The 23952-nt window shown below is 37.0% G+C and overlaps 1 protein-coding gene across 1 annotated transcript in view; it reads right to left on the bottom strand.

The window, feature by feature from the left end:
• Positions 1-796: 796 nt before the first annotated feature.
• Positions 797-23952, bottom strand: part of LOC310649802 (uncharacterized protein C10orf67 homolog, mitochondrial) — a 66369-nt gene continuing 43213 nt past the window's right edge. Inside the window, exons 10-16 of the mRNA XM_083378596.1 lie at positions 19165-19398; positions 17145-17230; positions 16994-17059; positions 15050-15134; positions 14507-14602; positions 12250-12349; positions 797-1013 (exon numbers count right to left, since the gene is read on the bottom strand). Of these exons, the coding sequence (XP_083234722.1) occupies positions 952-1013; positions 12250-12349; positions 14507-14602; positions 15050-15134; positions 16994-17059; positions 17145-17230; positions 19165-19398 (729 nt within the window). The 3' untranslated portion in view covers positions 797-951. The remainder of the gene's footprint in view (positions 1014-12249; positions 12350-14506; positions 14603-15049; positions 15135-16993; positions 17060-17144; positions 17231-19164; positions 19399-23952) is intronic.

The following is a 23952-nucleotide window of genomic DNA, read 5'->3' as shown; positions in this document are numbered from 1 at the left end:
CCCAAGTTGTTTTCCTTGGGATGTGTTGGGAAGAAGAATATCGCCTGCAGAATCATCAGTTACCAGAATCTCCAATTGAGAATTCTGGAAACTTAAATCCTGAGAAGTCTGAAGAGCAACAGGTTGACTTACAAGCCTAAAATCAGTTAGAAAGTCCGTATCAGTTGTTCTTTCCAAAGTTCACTAAAGCAACACAAAAAGCAGCAGAAAAACAAACTCTGAATGAGTTCACCTGACACATTAATCAAAATGAAGCTCCATTATGCTTTAGCATATTGCTTGAATCTGCTCTTGATACACAGCAAAGTGTGGATTAATACAATCTGTGAATCTAATCCCCACATTGTAAAAACAAATAGGCCATGAGCAATATTGTGTACTGCATGCTGAATCTTGGACCACCTCAACATCATGTTTTAGGCTAATATATGTTGAAAGGTGTATTTAAAAGGTGTATTTGGACAAAACTACTTCATCTTCAAAGTCCTCCAGTTTGCCCTATTTAAAATGATTGCTATTTTTAAAAAAGGTCATTTTATTTTGATGGATTGACAGAACAGGTTTGATTTTACATTCCACAAAGCCTGCATTCATAGAAATCAAGCTCAGTTTAGGAACTAATTTTTTATTGCATTTTAATGGTAAGGCTTGCAGGATAATAATTCAGAGAAATATGGTCCTAAGCTTCTTTATTTAAAGCTTTTTGTTTTTTTATTTTTTGAAGCAGGAAAAACACTCCAGAGCTCCTTAACAGATAGAAGCAGTGCTCCTTAAATATATTGATTCACTTTTACCATTATGACATTTGGGCAGAAAATGCTCAAGCAACTCTCAGGAGCAATGACTTCTCATCTGGCCAATTTGTTTTGAGTTCCTTCTTTAGAAAAAACTGAACACATTCAACTTTTTTGGTGCAGACAATTGTTCTAGATATGGAAGAAGACTCCGACATCAGTGTCCAGGAGACACAAGAGGTGAAGACAGTATCCTTGATTGTATAAGCCCTTCTTCATCTGCAGAAGAAATAAAAAAAGAAAAGAAAGAAAGAGAAACAAAGAAAAGAAAGATGAGAATCACTTGAATGTGTACTCTACCCAGGTCTGTTTGATAAGAAGCATGGTAAAATGGCATCTTGGCTTGGCTGATGAATTACAGAAAGGTACATTTATGGCTGTAGCTTGTAATGAAAATCTAGCCTGTGTAATGAAGTTATTTCTCCGTTTATCATGTGGGTCAGAAAATTGGGTTATGTCATGAAAGTATAGACTATGTTTGCATGCTTTGTTTGATTTGGGTTTAGTGTTTTTGTGAATCGAGTTAATAAAGTTTTAAACCATGCTTCATGGCTTGCATTTGATTATGATTAATAAACAGTGGCTAACTAAACCACGGCTTTGTGTTACAATAGAGGGAATCATACTTTGGGGGTTGGGGCCAAATGACTCTCTATCACTAAGAATTATCTTGTCCTGATTAAAATCTAACTGCTGCATTACATTTATTGTGGGCCAGTGGAGGAACAAGAGACTATTAAATTCCCAAGGAGCCAACTCTGGTGAAGTACATTTAGTCCACACACAACATTTGCTACCATAACAGCATTTGGATTGCAAAACAGTCTCTTATGGTTTTGAAAAGACAGCAGCATATATTATGGAAGCTATTTTCACTTTTATGCAATATGTCTGGCCTGTGGGCTAGACTGTGAAGATTTCTGGGATGAAAAAAAGTCCCCATCAGTATACTCAATGGTCCATCTATGGTATAGTCTAGTACAGCGTTTCCCAACCTTAGGAACTTGAAGATGTGTGGACTTCAACTCCCAGAATTCCCCAGCCAGCTATGCTGGCTGGGGAATTCTGGGAGTTGAAGTCCACGTATCTTCAAGTTCCTAAGGTAGGGAAACATTGGTCTAGTACAACCTTGGTACAATTTGTCCCATTTCTAAACATTCAAGTACTGTGTCAGTTTGGTTTGAATTTTGTGCTACTTTATTAAAAACAGGCTAAAATTCCACCTACACACTTTAGGAGAAAAATTGCATCTATATGCATTTATAGCACATTTGCTTTTGTTCGCATGACACATGGGAATAAAAATGACTCCATGACATTTTAATCTAATGTTTGGGACAAACCATATCTATGTGGTTACGTCATGGCTGTCTGTGTTGTATAAACTCAGAATCTTAGCTTAACTGAACTTTAAGTTAATTACAACCTATTTTGTAACCGCAGCCCCAAAACTTACAGAGTTGCCAAAATATTTGTTTCTACTTCTAAATTTAGCAATTAAGAGATATGGGGGTCACATGCTGCATTAAACAATGCTTTATCATTTTTAAATAGATCACAATTGATTCACAAGCTATAATGAACTGTAGTTATAGATGTTAAAACTAGGGTTTGCAAACAAAAAACCAACAATCCACATAATGTACACAACCTGTTGATTTTATTACTAGGAAAGGTTTTTCTGAGTGCCATTTTTTGACCAATGAATACAATGCTTTTGAGCACGGGTGTCAAAATCAGCACGTCACGTGATGTGTCACAATGTATCACAACTCTTTTTGCATTGCCGGCAATGGGGTGGGTGTGGCTTCAATATGATGAAACCGGCCCAGGGTCCGGCAGTTTGACACCCCTGCTTTTGAGTAATTTAGAAAGAAGGAGAGATTATTTCACTGGATGACTAGTTATAAATAATGAGTTTGGATTTTTGTAAATTCTAAAACTAATTTGACTTTAAAGCACAACACACACAAATTCATTGATCAGACCTGCATTGGTCCCCTGTAAATATGTCATAGGTATCGTCTACTATATTTTTTTCCACTTTGAAACCCCTTAGAAGTCTATCCCTTTCTTGTACTTACTTGTCTACTTGCTGCCAGACAGGCAACACAACTTGAATCTTTGATTAGCATTACTTTTCTAAATCAAAATTTATGGTTTTAATAGCTTTAATGTATGCATTAATTTATCTAATAGTGTAGCTCTATTTTGCTGTGTTAAATAACTCTAAACGGGGGTGGGTGGGATGAGGAGAGGAAGGCAGACAACTTGCCCCAAATTCAGCCAATGAAATTTATTGTTAAATATAATTTTGAACCAGGGGATTTCTACAAAATCTAGCACTTTCATTCATTATAGCCTATTACTTCTTATCTTGAAATACAGTGTCCTGAATTGGAGAATCTTTAAGAGAGAGCGAGAAAATGGGGATTAATAATCCATAAGAGATTGTATGGCTGAGAGGCTAAAAAAAAAACTTTGGTTGCAACCTTATATCCAGTATTATGACAGTAAATCTATCTGAGTTCAGTGGGGCTTATTTTAGAATAGATATGTATAAGATTGTATCCAATGTTTTTCCTCCTTCACATATTTCTCTGGAAGTCTCAATGGCTTTTAGAATATCTGAGTAGATGCACATAAGAACAATATGCGGATGATACCCAGTTGTTCATCTCCACCACGAGCCAACCCAGTGATGCCCTTGACGTGATGTCCTGGTGCCTGGAGGCGGTGCGGGTCTGGATGGGAAGGAACAGGCTCAGGCTTAACCCCTCCAAGACCAAGTGGCTGTGGATACTGGCACCTTGTATTGTCCAACAAGTTCCATCTCTTTCGATGGGGGGCAGGTATTGCCCCCCTCAGAAAGGGCTCGCAACTTGGGTGTCCTCCTGGATTCACGGCTTAATTTGGAAGATCATCTAACGGCCGTGACCAGGGGGGCCTTCACACAGGTTCGCCTAGTGCTCCAGTTGCGCCCCTTTTTGGATTGAGATGCCCTATGCATGGTTACCCACGCCCTCGTCACTTCTTGCCTGGATTACTGCAATGCTCTTTACATGGAGCTGCCCTTGAAGAGCACCCGGAGGCTTCAACTGGTGCAAAATGCGGCCATGTGGGTGCTTATGGGAGTATCTTGGTAGTCCCATGTTACACCACTCCTGCGCGAGCTGCATTGGCTTTCGGTTACCCTCCGAGTGCGATTTAAGGTGCTGGTAATAACCTTTAAAGCCCTGCATGGCTTAGGCCCGGGGTACTTGCGAGACCACCTGCTGCTATTGTCAACCTCCCATCGCCCGGTTTGCTCCCACAGAGTTGGCATCCTCAGGGTTCCTTCGGCCAGGCAATGCCGGCTGGCGACCCCCAGGGGGAGAGCCTTCTCTGTGGGCGCACCAACCCTCTGGAATGAGTTGCCTCTGGAGCTGCAGACGGCCCCTGACCTTCAGTCCTTCCGCCGTGACCTGAAGACCTGGTTGTTCGAACAAGCAGGCCTGGACTGACTACGATTTTTAATTAGGCTTTTACTGGGTTAAATTGTTTTGTAATTTCATATTTATTGTTTAATTCTCTTTTAAATTTTTTACTCTATGTTTTTTTAATTTTTATTGTTGTGAGCCGCCCTGAGTCCTCAGGGAGAAGGGCGGCATATAAATTTAATAAAATGAAAATGAATGAAATGAAATGGTAAGGTTTACATGTAAGAGAAGACACTTAGGTCCATTTCTGGGTGAAACCCTTTAACTTAGTGGGTCTTTCCATACATGCCATGTGGTCAGATGTGCTACAACTTCTATACATGGTATAGGGAATGCAAGGATTTTTGTTTTTTTTAAAAAAGCAGTCCTTGAAAAGAGGTGAAGTGGTTTTCAACAACAGACTACTTGATGTAGAACACAGTGAAATTAGGGAGGCTGTCTTTTAGTAACAGTCTTCCTGTACTGCTAAGAGTTTTGTGAAAGACAGAAGTTCAGCAGGTGCAGCCTCCCCCCCCTCCAAGGCCCTTCCTGGCTGGGAAAAATTACACTTGTTGAACTTCTGCCAGATGCAGCTGTTCAAGGCACAGAAACTTCTGTCAGGACAAAACGGTGGCATCTCCATTGTGGATCCCTGTTAACTGAGAATTCTCAGGCAGAGGGGAATGCCACCAAAAAGGCTTGGATGCTCTCCTTTCATACACAGCATTCATTTACATGTGAGCTTCTATTCCAGCTGCTGTGCAAACGTCTTATTGTTCACACACACAGGTTGCTCTTGTGTGGAAAGTGACGTCTTCAGGCCTAGCAGTTAATCAGGTGACGACGTCACCAATGCAGCTTTTAGTGAAATACTGCTGTCCTGTTCAAAACCTTGCAAAGTTTGGGAAGCAGGTGTGCAGACATCTGTGAGAGAATTTCTATAAATAACTACTCTCCATTTCAGCTACAAGTTGTGACAGCAAATCTCTAATTCTTTGGCAGGAAAAACGGAGAAGTCAGCTGAGTGTCCCATTCAAAGATTCATGCACTTCTAATTAAATATTGTGCCTTTCTATCTGGAACATCAGTCCTCTGTACTGGAAATTTTAGAATATACATGCACTTGAAAATAAGGTTTTACACACACACACACAGAGAGAGAGAGAGAGAGAGAGAGACAGACAGACAGACAGACCCAGAGACACACACACAGAGAGACAGGGACAGAGAGACTGAAGCACCCAAGCATAAAGTTTCAATGCATTTCAATTGAAATTTACAAATATAAAATTATTCAGATAGGGACCTCCAATACAATGGATTAGTTTTATATTGTCTGAATATTTTAAAACACTTTTTGCATAAAAATATCAGGGAAAGAATAGGGAGGAGATGGTAACAGGAAAACAATTTAAAATCCATCTATTTATAACCAATTATCATTTGCAAATACTATGAAATTAACAGAAATGCATATAAATATGTATTTATATACTATCTCTAGCTTAGAAAATAAGAGTTTTATGTTGATCTGAAGCACTAGCTAGCACAGACACAATTACCATTAAAAGAAAAGTTCAAACAAGGACTTTGCAAAAGCAGCATAAAAATTGATAACCCAGATTTTTGGATGTCAACATGAAACTAAGCGTGACAACAATGGGATAAGTGTTAACACAAAGAAGAAAAGTTAACTTCTTTCCTTTCTTCAAGCCTATCTCAGGTTTCGTAGTAAAAATTGAATGCAAATATCCTAAAAAAAGACTAATGACATTTCACAGGTAATGCAATTTAGAAAGAAACACTTCCATGTTTTCTTTTCCAACAATGTGCATTTTGGTAAACTGCTATAAATTGCAATTCAAAAGCCCTGATCTTCCCATCCCCAATCATTTTTTATACTGATCAAATGAATGCAGATAGTCTCATTTGGGAGGGGCAACATGACATTTCACTTGGCAGTTCTAAACGGGTCACGGACCTTTCACAGACCCTAAGGCAGTGGGAGGGAGCGCTTTACGAAACCGTGTAACCAAATCAAACCAATGGTTACCCCCTTTCAATTCCACTGGAGTGGCTTGCACAATGCTTATTCACATAGCAGCAGAGGAACTGAAAGGATGGTCATCCAATGGAAATGTCTTTTCCTTTGTTTGATCTTAACAGAGCTTCAAAATAGTAGAAAACCATTACATCTAGCAACAACAAAACCGCACACAAACGCGTACACGTCTTTGAGAAGGTGGGTACATTAGCGAGGGTAGTGAGCTTCAGTGCTTAAAAACAGCTATGCAGGCTATATGGAATTGAATATGGACATTTATGGGAGATGTTGCTTTGTTTGAAGCCATGAACACAAAGACACAACATGGCTGCCCTGGAGATGACCTATTGCTTTCAAGTTGCTTGAGCACATCAGAATTTCCATTGTTGAGGTTGATTAATTGAAACTGATAAGTTACCATGAATAAAGATTGTTTTTCTGTTTAATGTGGTGGGCCTGATTTGGTAAATGCTTCATTCATGTAGCCTTGCAGTGCAGCATATGGGCAAGATTCATTCAGTATCACAAACATACAGAATTTATTATGCTTGTATGGTCACAGCCAAAAGGCCTTTCTAGTTTAATGTCAAAGTCTGAATGAAAAATTCCATTTAAAGTGTCACCAGTAATGTTGCATCTGAGTTTTGTCCTTCAGACTGGCTCTTTAGTTTCAAATTCAAAAATCGTACATTAAAAACTTAAATTCAACAACAAAGTAGATGAGAGAGGTAAGGAGACATCGGCTTTCTTTCAAAACAGACAAGCAATTTATCTGAAATGTTTGTAGACACCTATGACAAAGGCACATGTTATGGTCTGGTGCCGCCCTATGTCACACACTGCTGATAAAGTTATCACCATAATGTTTCAATAAGATACTGTCACCCCAGTTCTAAGGATCTGACATTCCTGTGTCTTTTTGCTGGAAGAAAAAGTCAAGTTTAATAAATGTGTTCTTTTAGAAAGAGAAAATCAGAAACCGAAGCTCTATAAATTATTTTACCCCAACAGTACTGTCATGATAGGCAAATATTGTATATCCTTTGAAGTTCAGCTGATTTAATTAGTTCCCTTATCAATTAAAAGGTGTTTGACTTAAAAATAAACTAACCACCAATGATTGCATCAATCATACAAAATAATAAAATTAAATTAAAATTTAGGCCCAAATTAACTTGCAGAACCTTTAGTCATTTTGGGATTGGGCAGCATATACATTTGTAAACCACAAGAAAAAACAATTACTGTTCTTATGATCTTAGAAAACCTTTTGCCAATGTTTATGGATTCATTGCTGGAAGTGTTTTCTTAGCAGATGTTGAACTAATATGGGTAACAATGCAGAAAGCAGTGTTGGGGCTCTGTGTTAGCTTGCACTCTGTGGTGACCTCAAATGAGTGAGGTCAAAAATGGGCTTTTTTTTTCTTTTGCATTTTCAGGTTTGAGAGGGTTTAAAATGCTTCTCACCCTGGCCAACTAGATAGTTTTGAGATGTTCACAAGCAGGAAATAGAGGCATATTCTTAGTTGGCTATTGTTCTTTTGAAATTTGAATTTGGAACCATTGTTTTCCAACCCTGAAATATAATTTAATCTTCAAAACTAGAAGACCCCTGAGTGATCTGTCCTCCATAAATCTTTCCAGGTAAGTGGAGATCATTCAGTTCACTGGTAATAATTTCCACAGATTAATTATGCATGGTGTGTTGATGAATTTTCTTTTGTCTATTCTATGTCTCTTTCGCACTAGATGACTCCTGGTTCTTAGCCTTGAGAAAAGGAGGAAAACTTTGCTGCATTGTTTTTTCCATGACCTGATGACACCGGGATGCTCATGGCAGATTTGAAGGAGGTGGTGCGAGGCAGAGAGGCATGGAGACTGCTGATCCACAGAGTGGCCAAGGACCAGACATCACTGAACGGCTGATGATGATGAAGCATAATTTGATATATCTTGACCATGTTCCTCTTCCCTCTCTTGTTTTTAAACTAAAAAAGTCCTGTATGTTCTAATCCAGCCATGTCAAACTGCCAGTCTGTGGGCTGGATGCGTCACACCAAAACCGTGCCCACCCCATTGCCGGCAATGGGGAAAAGCATGACATTGCGAGTTTGACATGCCTGTAATCACTTCTCCTATAGAAAGTACAACATCTTTAGGTCTTCTGTTTGCCCTTTTCTACACTTTTTCAACTCTATTATGCCTTTTTTCAAGCATGCTGATCAGACATGAATATGGTATTCCAGATGCAGTAAATGTTATATATTTATATGAAGGCATTATAATGTTGGCATTATTATTTTCAATTCCTTTCTTAATGATCCATACAATGGAATTTGCCCCTTTCATCATTGCTGCCTTCTGATGCAACATCTTCATTAAGCTATCTTCTTTGACCCAAGATAGATAGATAGATAGATAGATAGATAGATAGATAGCCTTTATTGTCAATGGCACACATTAAAAATGAAATTTAGTTGCTTGCTCTCAAACTGTACACACACATAATACAAATGTAAACATACTATATACAACATATGTATAGACCTACACCCTTACATATAAATAACATACATCTTGAATACATAATGGAAGGAGGACGCATTAGAGTTCACAAGGTTAATACTGTATGGAACAAAACTATGACTAAATCTGGATGTTCTGCTTTGCATACCACAGAGCCTCCTCCCAGAAGGTAAGAAGGAAAACAGATAAGAAAGATAATTTCCCTTTAGCTACAGTTTAAGTTTCATAACTTTAGAGATTAAATTATGGGAATTGTTTTGCATCTATTTAACTGAATTACATTTTAATTTATAAACAAGTAGAAAAGCACCAGCTGCAGATCCCTGAAGAGTTTCTTATTTCCCTCCATTGAAAAAAAGGTTATTTCTACTTTTTGTTTTCTCATTTTGAAACAACAGTCCAGCTTTTTAAAGAAAAAGTATCAAAACCTATGAGCCTTCTTAATCAGACCATCTCTCTATTAAATCTAGCATCCTTTTTCAGAAAATTGGAACTTCTTTATCTGGGCAGAAAAGGCAGAAAATAATATTACTTTCTCACTGTGGCTTCAAAGCAACCACAAGCTCATGCTCTTTTCTTTGATCAAAGTCCTTGACTTATGACCATAACTTAAACCAAAATTTCCATTGCTAAACAAGGCAGATGTTAAATTAATCATGCCTCATTTTATGACCTTTTCGCCATGGTTGATAAGCAAATCACTGGGTTGTTAAGTGAATCATATGGTTGTTAAGTGAATCTGGCTCCCCCCGTTGACTCTGCTTGCCAGAAGTGCCCTAAGAAGCTTCCTAGGGAGAAGAAATGAAAGTCCCAGGACCCTAGGATCCTGCAACCATCACACATACTGTACATGTTGACTGACAAGCATCCAAAGTTTGATCACATGACTGTGGGGATTCTGAAACGGTCATAAGTGTGAAAAGTGGTCATAAGTCATTTTTTTAGTGCCATTGTAACTTTGAACAGTCATTAAACAAATGGTTGTACGTTGAGGATTTCCTGTATATATCTAACAAATAGATTGTAGGTCCATAGTTTCATCTCCTGTATTTTACTTATTTTTTTTTTGTATCCTGCTTTCATTATTTCTACAAATAACTCAAGGCAGAGAACATAACCAACTTGTCTTTCTTTTCCTATTTTCCCCACAACAGCAATCCTGTGAATGAGTTGGGGTGAGAGAAAGTGACTGGTTCAAAATTACCCAGCCAATTTTTCATACTAAGGTGGGTCTGGAACTCACAATCTTCTGATTTTTAGCCTGGTAAGATAAATTGTCATCAACCATTCAGTGCTGTTCGATCCTTGGCCACTCTATGGATCAGCACTCTCCATGCCCTCTGTCTTGCACCACCTCCTTCAAATCTGCCATGGGCATCTCTTCTGGCCATCTTAGCAGGGGATTATGGATCTGAAATTCAATAATCTGAAAGGTACCTAGTTGAAGAAGATTAATCTAAACAATAATAATTGGCAATTCACATTTATTCATTAATCAAGTCATTTTGTTCTCTTGGTTGCAATGAGAAAGTGTTATAACTAATGACAAACTTTTCATAGTTAATCCCAAGTCTTAAAAGTATTTAATTATGACAAGATCATAGGTAATTTTTCTCATTCCACAATTTTGAAATTTTTATTCTGATGAGATTCTCCACTGACCTGAACAGAAGATCTAATATTACATGACATAATGACAGACCCAAAAGTTGTGCTTCAAAGAGTTTTCATTAATAAATGAGATACAGAGTTTAAATTTATTTTACAAAAAGTCCTGACTTCTCCTAGCTTTAAATCTGATCTTCCTTTTGGCTTGTTTGGGCTGAAAAAGAAGCAGAAACAAACAATGCAATCTCTCAAAATAATTTGAGTTGCTTCTGTGCATCAGATAGTTTTGTTTAAGCTTTCTCTTTTTGACAAACTATGCAAAGAGTTGGTATTCCTTGGCAGTTTTATGTTAGGGATTCGTGTCTTTCTTACTCATTAAGACTGTCTCTAAAGATAACAAAAAGCAAATAGTGCCTGGCTACCAGACTGTGAGAAAAGTCTTCTTCAGTCCAGAAAAGTAAACATGGCATTTTCTTTTCACAGGGTGGAAAGCTTGGATGTTGTCCACTATCTATTTTATCTATTTTACTGATTGAGAAGAGATAATAAAGTCTCCCAAAGTAAAGCAGAAAACGATGATGAGGCAATTGATCTTCCCTGAATTGCTACTACAGTTTACATAGCTGTCTAGGACTGATCACATTGATCAAAATGATAGTTGTCACCTGTTGGGTTAAACTATTATTTTAAAACCATGATTTATTCAATAAACCACCGTTGGATGGATTCACGTCACTTTAAATTGTAACAAAAATTCACACATTAAATCAAAACCAATCAATTCATATTATAGCTTATTATATGAACCTACATTGGCCTTATTCCTAAATAAATAAGAAGAGGTCATGTAGCCTTTGGATCGTACATATGTTTGGCATTTGGAAGTTATCAGGTTAATCTTCTGATATCTTTCTAGTTTAGTCTTCCCCAACTTTGGCACCTTGAAGATGGCTCTCAAATCCAATAATTCCTAAAAGAACATATTAGCTGGGGAATTCTGGGATTTGAGGGCCACATGTTCAGGTTTTCAAATCTGAGAAATACTGCTCTAGTTAAAAGCATCAGATGATGTTAAAGATGTCCTATTGCTAGACAAAGCAGATAATACTTGGTCAGATGGATAAAAGTTTTTAATCTAATAACTGCTGCACAGATTCCTAATGGGACATACTCCGAGGTAAATATTCATGTGATCTGTCTATTACAATTAAGCCTATTTGAACCAGATTTATTAAAGTTTTGGAAGTTCACAAACATGCTTAGCCAGTATCACTATCTGTGCAGAATGTTCATTGTTGGAAGCCCTTGTGATAATATCTATTGAGAAATATGTAATAAGTCTGTAGTAAAACTCCCCTCCCTCAATCTGGAGAAGGTTGCAACCTTAATTGTTTATTTTAAGCATACCCCTACTACACAAAGGCTGACTATTGCTAACTCTTGTGTACTATAAACAGCAATACAGAAAAGTGTCTTGAAAAATAAAGATTAACTGCTTCTGATGATAACTGAAATAAATGAAAGAAATCTGGATGTTGTTTTTAAACTAAGGGAGGGGTGTCAAACTCCTGGCCCGCGCGCCAGATGTGTCATGTGGAAGCCACGCCCACCCCATTGCCGGCAATGGCAAAACCATCCTGATACGTTGTGCGATGTCATGTGACGTCACGAGTTTGACATGTCTGAACTAAGGCATCTATTTACAGTATAATCAGAAAGAAAATAAATAGATATATGTAAGATTTAAAATTAACCAAGATAATTGATGCCACATATAATTAGAAGAAGAACACTTACCATATTTTACAGAATTACTTACCTTGGATTAAAGCATTGGGAACTGCAGTTGTAACTGGATTGTTGGCATCATTTTGTTCTTCATCACCTGATTCAATGTCTATCTCAGTAGTTATCTCCGGCTGAAATTCAATATTTTGTTATTAAAAAGTCTTATACAATTAAATCACAAGAAACTTTAAAGAGAATCTGTGCAAAATATTGATTAATATGGTAATTTTAATAAATATTATAATATTTGAGGATTTATAAATTGTAGAAGTTTTGAGTAAAATCTATAAGTAGAACAGAGAAAATATAGTTCTTGAAATTGCAACTTTAATATATATTTTAAACATTCCAACTGAATTAAATTATCTTGAAAGCTATAATGTGGTTTGTTTGGTTTTGGTTTAGCGTGTTGGGTGAATCCAGCCACTAAGATTTGCAAAGCATGATTTATTACCATTGCAGTTTGTTTAATGGACCACAATTAAACAACCAGTGCCTCAAGACAATAGTTGAATCCACTCATTCAAAAATAAGTGATGCTAACACAAAGCAGGATCAATCAGACTTTCAGAGTTCTTGGGCAAAAATGGAATTTTGAGTCCATGTTGCAGGTACTTTCCCCAACTGGAGGCTGAAGAGGTTTGCCAATTCATAAAATGGATGTCAAAGAGGGCATGACACTTTACAAAGCACTGATTTAATGGAAAGCTAGCTATTTTCCTTTCTAGTACTTGTTTTAAAGAATATTCCCACTCTGTAAACCTCCCATTTTGTGGAGAGGTTCCTCTTTCTTGTACATTTAATGATTATTAAATGAATGAATGGCCATTTCACCTTAGTGTTGTGCTATCTTTTGAATTTTCCACAACACTGTCATGATTGTTTCAATCTTATAAACCACCCAGATACACTGCAGTAAGATGGATAGCTCTATAAATTATTAAAACAAATAAGCAAATAAAAAGCACCAGCTTCAGAATGCATATAGACCGACGATTCTCACTTTCAGACTTTCATATGAGTAGTTTTCCATTTACAATCATTTGTTTAGCCATTATTCAAAGTTACAATTTGCAACTGTATTTACAATAGCTGCTGCATCCTGGGGTCATGGGTTAGCCATTTGCAATCTTTCCATCCTGTTTCCAACAAGCAAGGTCAATGGGAGAAGCTGGATTTGTGAATCATTTAACAACTGTAGCAAAGACAGTTGTAAAACCAAATGCAACTCATTTAACAACAATCTTACTTAGCAAAGGAAATTCTGGTCCCAATAGTGCCTGTAAGTTAAGAACTACACAGACACACACAGACACACACAGACACACACAGACACACACACACAGACACACACAGAGACAAACTATATATATATATATATATATATATGTAAATTACATATATATGTAAATTTTAAATTGCTAACAAAGAATTAAGGGAGACTGATATGCATTTCAAACTTATTAGTTTTCATCAATAAGTTTGAAATACATATCAGTCTCCCTTAATTCTTTGTTAGCAATTTAAAATTTACACAAATATGAGCTGTCACCGGTGTGACTACTGCCTGTCGATGGCCTTCAGGACGCTGAGCTTGTCGATCAGAAGGTCGGCAGTTTGGCGGGTCAAATCCCGAGTTCCGTGTAACAGAGTGAGCGCCTGTTACTCGTCCCAGCTTCTGCCAACCTAGCAGTTCGAAAGCACGTAAAACTGCAAGTAGAAAAGTAGGGACCACTACGGTGAGAAGGTAACAGCGTTCCGTGTGCCTTTGGCATCTAGTAATGCCGGCCACATGACCATGGAGACGTCCTCGGACAAGCACTGGCTCTTCGGCTTTGAATTGGTGATGAGCACCGGCCCCTAGAGTTGGAAATGACTAGCACGCATGTGCGGGGGAACCTTTACCTTTACCTAGATATGAAACTCAAGTCATCATCTATTGTATCTCTAACTTGAGAACTGCATGGCAAATAGGGATTCTGACAACATCCCCAGAGGGCTGGGGGCAAGGAGGGACAACTTTGTGACATCATTGCATGCTCTGTCCATTTTTTATGCCCATTGTGATACCATATGCATGTACAAAAGGGGAAGAGCTTACATCATAATGCCATGACATTGTTTTCTTCCTTCTCACAAAAGCTGCAAGTAACTGTGGGGGCCTGGATTGTGAATTTACAATACTTGACCATCATTTTTGGGCATGCTAGTAATCTTCCAGGCCCTGAGTGACAGGAAGGTTAGCAGCACTAACAACCTAATTATTAGTCTTAGGTAAAATTACACACCAGGGGAGAATACTGAATATACAAAGTACTTGAAATCCAACGGCGTTTATGTGGAGGATTCTGAATTCGATTCTGGATGTGTATAGGCAATGTTTTCTGGAATATAAAACATAATTCAAATGATTCAATGGCCAATGAAAATTCATGCCATAGTTCATAGTCTATCATAGCATTTTTAAAATCATTACTAAAAAAATAAAGTGATAGAAGACAAATAAAAAATAATGTTCATTCTCCAAATCAGAAGGACAAGATATTTTGTGATCTTGAGCTCCTAATTCACCAGAGGTGTCACAATCTGCAAGAGATAGTGTTGTGTCCATGCAGGACATGTAAGTGTTATGATATACAGAGGCATAACACAAAACAAAGAACATCTCAGATATTTGGTGCCCCCAAACTAGGCCTCATGCTGATATCAGAAGTGCCACATAAATCAGAAAGGAGGTCCTTTCTGAAGCTGAATTTCAAAAATATCACATCCTTTTAGATTTAAAGAAAAAAAAATGTCAAACTACAGAACATGGCTCCTATTATACCTACCCTTTCAGTTAGTAATGGGCGTCGGAATTTTACTGATTGCTGCAGTGATTGTCTAAGATGCATCTCATTCTTAATAGCGTGCAGGCTAGAAATAAATGGAAAGAATCTGTTTTTAAATTAATTTAATGACTGCCTCTCTGCAGCTTCATTTTTACAGAGTAGGGTTGAAACCGAAAGATTTATTGAACTTTCCCAGAATGTATTTAGATGGCAGTGGACCCCTCGACTCAGTGCCCCATTGCAAATTATTTCTGGAAATCCCCATAGTTCAAAAATAGTTGACTGTTGCTGCTTAACAAGAAAAAAACTTTGAGTTGCAGTCTAAATCATAGCAAATTGGACAAAGGCCACCCACCACAAGCTATTTTTACATATTATAACAAAATATCATTTGCCTTTACACTCTGAGTGGTTGTTTACTGAATCTTCTCCCTCCCCCCATTTTTTGGAGGTAGCAATATTTGCCTACTCCTACGCTTTGGCATTTCAACAGTTCTTGGGGATTTCTCAACAATAAAACATAAGGATTTAACTGGACTATCTGCTAGTTGTTTCAGGACCTAGGATATATATCACCTGGTCCTGGAGAATTAAACTCAGTGTGAAAGATATTCCCAAACCATGTTTATATCAATTTCAAACTTTAATCCTGCTCTTTGCAATTTCCAAGTTGAATACATAGGGTTTCTTTGTTAGAAAAGTTGGAAACAAATGGGAAATAAATAGTTTTCTTTGCTATCTGTTAGCATTTTGCCTTTTCTATTAGGCAGTTTGTGTGACTATTTTAGCTTTTATTTTAAATATATTTAACAAAGACCTTTTGACTGGTCTTAGCATTCTTAGCCAACCTCAGCTCATTTTGAACTTTCATTTTTCTGACACCAGATTTACAATTCTGGCCTACCTGTCTGTATTTTGCTTTGTGATTTGGCAATCTTTCCATTTCCTGTGTGTGTCCTTCTTTGTTTTCATATCTTTAGTAAGCTTTTTGCATAGCCACATTGGCTTCCTTTCACATTTTTTCTCCTCACTGAAATTTCTTTCAATTTTGCTTTTCATGTTTCCTTTTTAAGGAAACATTCCCATAAATACTAAGCATCTTTTACTATTGATTTCTCTTGTTACAAGATCTGACTTTTAATTTCTAAAGTTGAGCAAAATCCACTGTTCTCAAGACTAAATTGCATATTTTGACTATGGAGTTCTTGGTGCTCTCGGAGCTTGGTTGTTTCCTTGCAGACGTTTCATTACCCATCAGCCATTATGGCTGCATCTATTCATGTTTTGTAAAAACATCTGAATAGAGAAAATTTGCAAGTACATTCCACAACCACCAAAATCCTCAGGTAAATTCCTGATTGCTCATTCACATAGCTCCTCCTTCGAACTAGGCTGCCTAATATTCCTCTTTCAATTTCTGCTTACTCAGTAAGGAGTTATCCAGGTAGACAACAGCTCCCAAGATACAGTCCTTGTAATTATCAGCTATTCAGGAAATGAAAAATATGAGTTTTTCATACTTCACTCTCGACATACACTTCCTCAGAATAAATCATTGTCCTCAGGCAAATTCCTTTTAGCTTTCTTTCTTCAGTATTTCAATGAAGGATAAAGTGCATTTTGAAATCATAGTCTTTTGTCAGCCTACTAATTCTAACTGTGCTTTATGTAATGCACAAAAAGGGTTATATAATTTGCTTATAGGATTGTGGACTAATTCTAGTTGAGTATGCATTTTACTAACACTTTAAAATGTCCAAAGAAAAAGTTTTGTCGCCATTATTATTTGTGAGCGTTGTACTTTGCAGGCTACAGTTTATAGCTTAGTGTTATGGGTGTAAAAGGTCACATTGTTATGTTCACAAAGCCTACAACAAAGCAAATACACAAGGCTTAGTATGATGTGTTAATACAATTAAATAGATAGTATTAGTAACATAATACCTTTTCTTTAGAATATCAAACTTTAATACCCAAGATTGATTCAATTCACTTAATTCCTTCTGAAGTCTGAAAAAAGAAAAGAGGAACATTTGTATGTTTTTTAAATATAGCACGATTGCCTTATTCATACAACACATCCTTGTGAACGTACCTCTGTGCATGCAATCTTGCTTGTTCTTCAGCTTTCTTAAGCCTCTTTATTTCATTATATAATGCTTTTCTCTCAGTTGCCATTACCTTTTCAAATATAGTTTACAACACACACACACACACACACACACACACACACACACAGAGAGAGAGAGAGACAGACACAAACAAAAAGAACAAGAACTATGCATTAATTATAGATGTATGGAAAATGCTGAACACACAGATATAACAGTTGGACACAGAGAAATATTTATTCATTCAAGATTATCAGTATATGTTAATCTCTCTCTCCCCCACCCCAAATACCACATTAAAACTACTGAATGTAATTATTAACCAAAAATAAGCAGCAGCTGAGAAGGCTATGGGTTATATAAAAACCTTGGAAAATAGTATGTACTTACAGTATCTACTGCAGGTTTATTGATAAGCCTACACCTTGTTTAAAAATCTAAAACTGTTATTGCTAATTCTAGATAAAAAAGATGACGTAAAAACAGATTCATTCAAATGCTATTGAAAAGGATACTGATTTGTGAAGATCAGGAGTATGGTATCCAGTGTCCACAAACTGCAATAATTAAGAGCATCTGTCAGATCTTACTACCTTTATCAAAACTGCAAAGGCTCTTGCCCTTTCTTAAGTATCTGCAGTGTCACTGACAAAAAAGATGGGACATACATCTCAGTGATGCAATGCTGCTTTTGTTATTAGGTCCTGCTTCCCTGGTGGGTAACATTGCTTCCAACCTCCACACTTTCTGGCCTTGCTAACTGGTCTTATTAAAGTTGTAGAGGTTGAGGGGTCATTAGCTGCTCCATGCATAGTCAACTGGTACATTGGCCAGTATTTTGAATTTTAACTAAAAAGAGTTTATATTTTTGTTCATTTGTTGACCTCGTTTGAAGAGAGAAAAAGAGATCTTAGCATAGTCAAGTGAATTAACTATATTCTCCATTGTCATTCTGCCCATTCCTTTCTTTGTTCTCAGTAATTATCCAACAAAACTTCAGTTATATTCAAGCAGGACATTATAGTTACCAGTGTTTGACTAAAACAATTTCAAATTCTGGCTTATTTCAGTACTTGAAAAGCAGTTTGGTAGATGATATAATGGGAAACTGTGAATTGAAAACTGTGACAAGGAGGGAAAAGTTACTGAAAAGACAGAGCATGAGGTAAAGTGAGTGACCCATAAACAAACAACCATGTGAGTTCAGAGCTCCTGCATGTCGTGGCTCATTAAACTGATATTAATACATCCTTATGAAACCAAAAAATCATAGCCTAATGCCACTTTTTTTTGTCCAGAAAAAAGAACCATCTTCTCTAGAGTAGTTTTCTCAATTTGACATCCTCTAGAGGTGAAGGGTCTACAATTCCAAGCCAATAGGTTTATTAAGTCTTAAAGGAAATGAAAACCTCTAGAATAGGGTTGTCAAACTGCCGGCCCACGGGCCGGACGCATCGCGATGAAACCGCGCCCACCCCATTGTCGGCAATGGAGAAAAAGCTCCAATACATTGCGCAATGTCACGTGACGTCGCGTGTTTGACATGCCTGCTCTAGAATAAGCTGAAATATAAAAGCAAATAACGTAACAAACTTAGTTGTATAACTTATCAATAGTTGCATAATATATCAGCAACTTTATCTTCATTTTTCATCAAAACTAGATAAGCACAAGATAGTAATTCCAGAAAATTGATCATCAGATTAAGTTTTAGAGTTTATGTTTAGCCCTTCCAAAGAACTTTTGAGCTGCAATGAAAATCGCATAAAATGTAAACTTGCACAACGCCTTTAACCTAATGGGGAATGCTAGTGGAATGGCGTGTGGAACATGCCACTTGTCAGGATAAATCCAAGGAAAAACAGAAAATTCCTTGCTCCCTCTTCATTTTGCCCTTCTGTTACAAAGGCCATTGAGAAAAGTTATGAGGACAATGATGCAGCTGAGGAGGAAGATGTGATATGGGGATAAGGGTTGTCTTAGCTTAGAAAAATAGTTCATTACCTCATCCAAAATTTCACCTATCCCATCTCCTTTGGTGGCTGAGTCTTTGGTGGCTGCATCTTTGGTGGCTGCGTCTTTGGTGGCTGCGTCTTTGGTGGTTGTGTCTTTGGTGGTTGTGTCTTTGGTGGTTGCTGGTTTAAGAGTTGCCTCTTTACTGGTTGTCTCTTTGACAGTTTTCCCTTTCAAGCTTTTTTTCCGGCCCTTTTTCACTTTTCCCTCCTGTTCTGAGGCTTTCTAAAAATACAAATAATAATCCTGCCATTTAAGACATGAAGATTTTTGTAGGCAAACTCTCAGGCACTGAGCCCTGATAGAAATCTCATTCCAAAGCTTGGCTAGTTGTATGTGGGGGAGTGGATCTCGTCTAGCATCTCAAATGCCCTCCCAAGGGTAACTCACCTGCTCCCCCCTTTGTTCATCCTTTGATGGTCTGTTTCAGAGGACTTCTTTCAGATTCCTGCTTCTTAGGGTTTAGGGATATAAATATTAGAAATGGATAAAACACAATAATAACAAGCCATGAAAGGCTGAATGGCAGTCAATTTATAAGGCAACAGAGCTGTCTAGCCCAGTCACAACATGGTGAAAGTAACAAAATAAGATTTAAAAACAACAATAAATAACTAATGCTCAGCTGGGATGAAAAAAGCAAGTAAGATAAGGAAACTAATGTGGGAGGAAGAACACAATGGAAGAAAATTATCTTTAATCTTCATTCCACAAGACAAATCTCATCTGTTAAGTGCCTATGATGTCCCCCTATCTTAGATGAGATGCATTTGAGATGAGATGAGGTTTACTGCAGTGAGGATGCAACAATAGAAATAAATATGGCCATTTAGTGGGGAGGAAAGTTCCTTATTTCTGCCCTAGCTATTAAATATATTAACAGAATTTTGTTGCTGTTGTATATTATTTTCAATCACATGTGTATATTAATTTTAGATAAGAACAATGGTCTTCTACAGACTCTAAAGTTGAATTTTTAAAACCAAGGTTTGTTAAAGAAGGCATTCTGGGTTTTTAAAGAAATTACTCTAGTTTCTACACTGGTATCTTTGACTCTCAGTATACCTGTAAATATCTTATTTGGTGCCAATCAAAGCCATTTAATAGTTTTAAAATATACAAAAATATACCAAAAAAATGAGGAGTTAACCTCTAGAATAAGCTGAAAATAAAAAATGCTTCTGCATCCTAGGCACATCTAAGAGGCATTCTTAGCAAAAAAAAATGATAAGGAGCTGCTGAAAAGTTTATTCATTCCCCCCATCCCCAACAAAAGACCGAAGCTAAAGTGGTAATGACTTGCCACAAGGCTATAAATAATTGGCAGCAACAGTAATGGCCCTTTTCTTTCTGTTCCCTTCAGGCCTTATTTTCTTTGCCATTGTTTTTTTTGCCTAGTGCTATTTTTGTATTTTTTCTATTATTCTTAGTTTCTTTTAATGTTTTGGATAATTGTAAACAGTTGGGCAGCATACACATTTAATCAATTATTCTTCTACCAGTACTCCTACTATCTCCATAACAGGTAGTCCTCAACTTGTTACCATTCATTCAATGATGGTTCAGAGTTACGACAGCACTGTTTTGTCTTTCTAAAGCTAGTTGTTCCCTCCTGTTGCTATGTGGATAAAATTAGGGGAATGATGCTTGCATTCTTAAAAAAAAATTGCTTGTCCAAAAATTTTCCATACAAAAATTGTATACCATTGAAGAAGTTTATATGAATTATAAATCTCCATTGAACCAAATGTGACTCCGTGATGATTTCTTAGCAAATGCATGCTTTTTTTAGATTACCTTTATTTTCATATGAAATGGTTCATCCTATTTATTTGTTGTTTCCAGTATTTCCATACCACAACTTCATCTTGTTAAATAATTCATGAACCAAATCATAGCAACAAATAACCATGATAATTGTATTGTATTGTAAGCTACTTTGAGTCACTGCACCAGTAAGAAGGGCAGCATAACAAATAAATAAATATTTTTCATGAAACATGGATAAAATATAAGATACCTCACTGCTGATCATATAGAAAATAAATCATTGTTATTATTTGGATGTTTATAACCCTTGTTTTGTACTGTCAGTTGTTTTGAGCACCGCCTAGAAATACAATAAACAAAAAGAAACAAATACATGTTTTTTTCACCAATGTTCTGGTGGAAAAACCACTTTAGTTGTTTTTTAAGAAGTAATTAAATTGAAGGTTAGCTGGATTGCAGGGGAATGTGTGGGATAGCAAGAGAGAAGCCTTGCTTCTCAATCTGTCATTTTCTCTAAGGGATGGGCTCCACAGCTAAGGAATCACTGGATTTTTAAGATGACAGATACAACTGCCACTTCACCATCAGAAGGGGGTTCTATCTATCTGGTATGGTAAGGCAGGGGTCCCCAACCCCCATGGCCTGGAACCATGTGGTGGGTGAGCACATGAAGTTCTGTTTGTGCACATGAAACCATCCCCTTCCCTGCCTTTGCTTCAGCCCCGCTGCCAGTCCAGAGAGCCAGCAAAATTGAGGAAGGTGATGTTAAATCAGCATTCTGGTCATTACTAAGTTGGAAGGTTACAAAATTGATGGAAAATCTACAGAAATAGGGCAAGCAACAGAAGAAGAACCAGAAAGTTCTACAAAACTATACAGGAAATTTGGAGAACAATACAGCAGCCAACAAAATGTTTGTCTATTTACCAATATCAAGAAAGGAGACTTACAGAGTGTGCAACCTATTAGATCAATTTGTAATTTTCACATGTCAACAGAATAATGATTATGCAGGTTAGAGAGCCACATAAAAACAGAGAGGCCAAATGTTCATATTTGCTTTAGAGAGGTTTAGGGAACAAGAAACATTATAGTTGATCTGTCCTGGATAAGTGAGAAAGCCAAAGAATACTAAAAAGAAGTTGGTATGTGCCTCATTGATTATGGAAAACTCTTCAACTGCATCAACTACGTCAGCCTATGGAAAGCGCTTAAGAAAGTGGCAGTCCCAAATCATATTTCCTCGTGTGAAACCTAAAGACTAGACAGGAAATCCCAGCCTGGATTCCTGTCTATCACAACATGGCAAAATAGACTGCTCCAGAATGGCAACACAACGAAACCAGGCTGTATATCCTCTCTTAATTTTTTTCAACCTATATGATGAATATATAGGAAGAAAACTGAACTGAAAAAATTGTGTGGTTTTAAAACCGCAAGATGAAACACTGATATATTGCTCTTTGCTGGTGAGTGGTGTCACTCTGATAGCTGAAAATCAAATGATCTGCAAGCTCTAGTAATTAAAGTCAAGGAGCACAGTGGAAAAATTGTAACTAAGACTAGATATAAATATGGTCAAACTAATGGCAACAGGTAGGAATCAGTCTTAGAATTAACAGAATAATAGAGTTAGAAGGGACGTTGGAGGTCTTCTAATCCAACCCCCTGCTCAAGCAGGAGACCAGATAAATAGCTGTCCTATCTGTTCTTAAAAGGCTCCAGCGATGCAGCACCAACAATTTCTTGGAGGCAAGCCATTTCACTGATTAATTGTTCTCAGCGGAGAACAATTTTTGCTGGTCCATTAATTTAGTCACTTTATCAAATGCAATAAGGTTGCAATGCAATAAGGTTTCTCTTACATGATTTGTTTTTGACAAACCCATTTTGGCTTCTAAATTCTAAGGATGTTAAAGTGGTGGATAAATTTTGCCTTTTAATATTGACTATCAACAGCAAACTCCCATCAGGCTAGAGTCATTAGGCTAGAAAAGCAGATCAAAAGTTCTGGTCTCATTTTAGCCATGAAAGCCAGCTGGGTGACCTTGGGCCAGTCACTCTTTCTCTGCCCAATTCACCTCACAGAATTGTTGTTGTGGGAAAAATGGGAGGAGGAATGTGTGTTGTATATACAGTATTTGCCACTTTGAGTTTTTTTTATAAAAATAATAAAGGATGGGATACATATAAACAAACAAACAAAACTGAGAAATATAGTAGGAAAGAGAAGGGGATGACCAGCATCAAGATGGAGAGATTTCATTACAGCAGTAATGGGTGCACTGTTGGAAGATCTGAAGGGCCAAATTTGAGGACAAATCTTCCTGGAATAGGTCTATCTATGTAGTTCTTAAGAGTCAATACCAATTTCATTACACACAATAAATCAATTAATAAAATATTTTCCCTGGTTGAATTGCACTTTTGACAGCTAAATAAATGTATTATACAACTGTAGTTATACATATACAAGCATCAGGCAACTCAAGATCTTGTGCTGATTAAAACATATTAAACTTACTTTGTTTTTTATTTTTAAATACAAAATATTTTTTCTTGTGCAAATATTGCTCAGATATATACAAATATAGGGTATTAAGGACCTTTTGAAATCCTGACAGGTGCCCACTTCTGTATCTACCCATAATTCAAGCTACTTCACTAAATCTGTGTTAGAAGACAAATATTGAACAAAGCATATATGTGTTTAACCACAATTACATTCTATTTTCTCTTATGCAGCTTCATGAACTTCATTGTACAGTTTCCAGTATGCCTCAGAATAACAGCACAAAGCAGCCAGATAAATCTGTTTACTAACCATCTCACATAAAAAGCTGTGCTGCAAAAATCAGGACAGTTAATAGAAGACAGCAAAGAGTTAGTTTTCTCTATGTTTTTGGTGCGATTTATTGTTGTTTGGATTTTTGCTTAAGTACACATATTAAGTAAATTAGGAAAAGATGTTTGGTGTGGACTGTGATGGGACAGTGGGTTTTGGGATTA

The sequence above is a fragment of the Vipera ursinii genome, assembly GCF_947247035.1.
Source record: "Vipera ursinii genome assembly, chromosome: Z".
Classification (NCBI taxonomy): Eukaryota; Metazoa; Chordata; class Lepidosauria; order Squamata; family Viperidae; genus Vipera; species Vipera ursinii.
The sequence above is the reverse complement of the archived record's forward strand: the minus strand, read 5'-3'. Positions and strand labels throughout refer to the sequence as shown.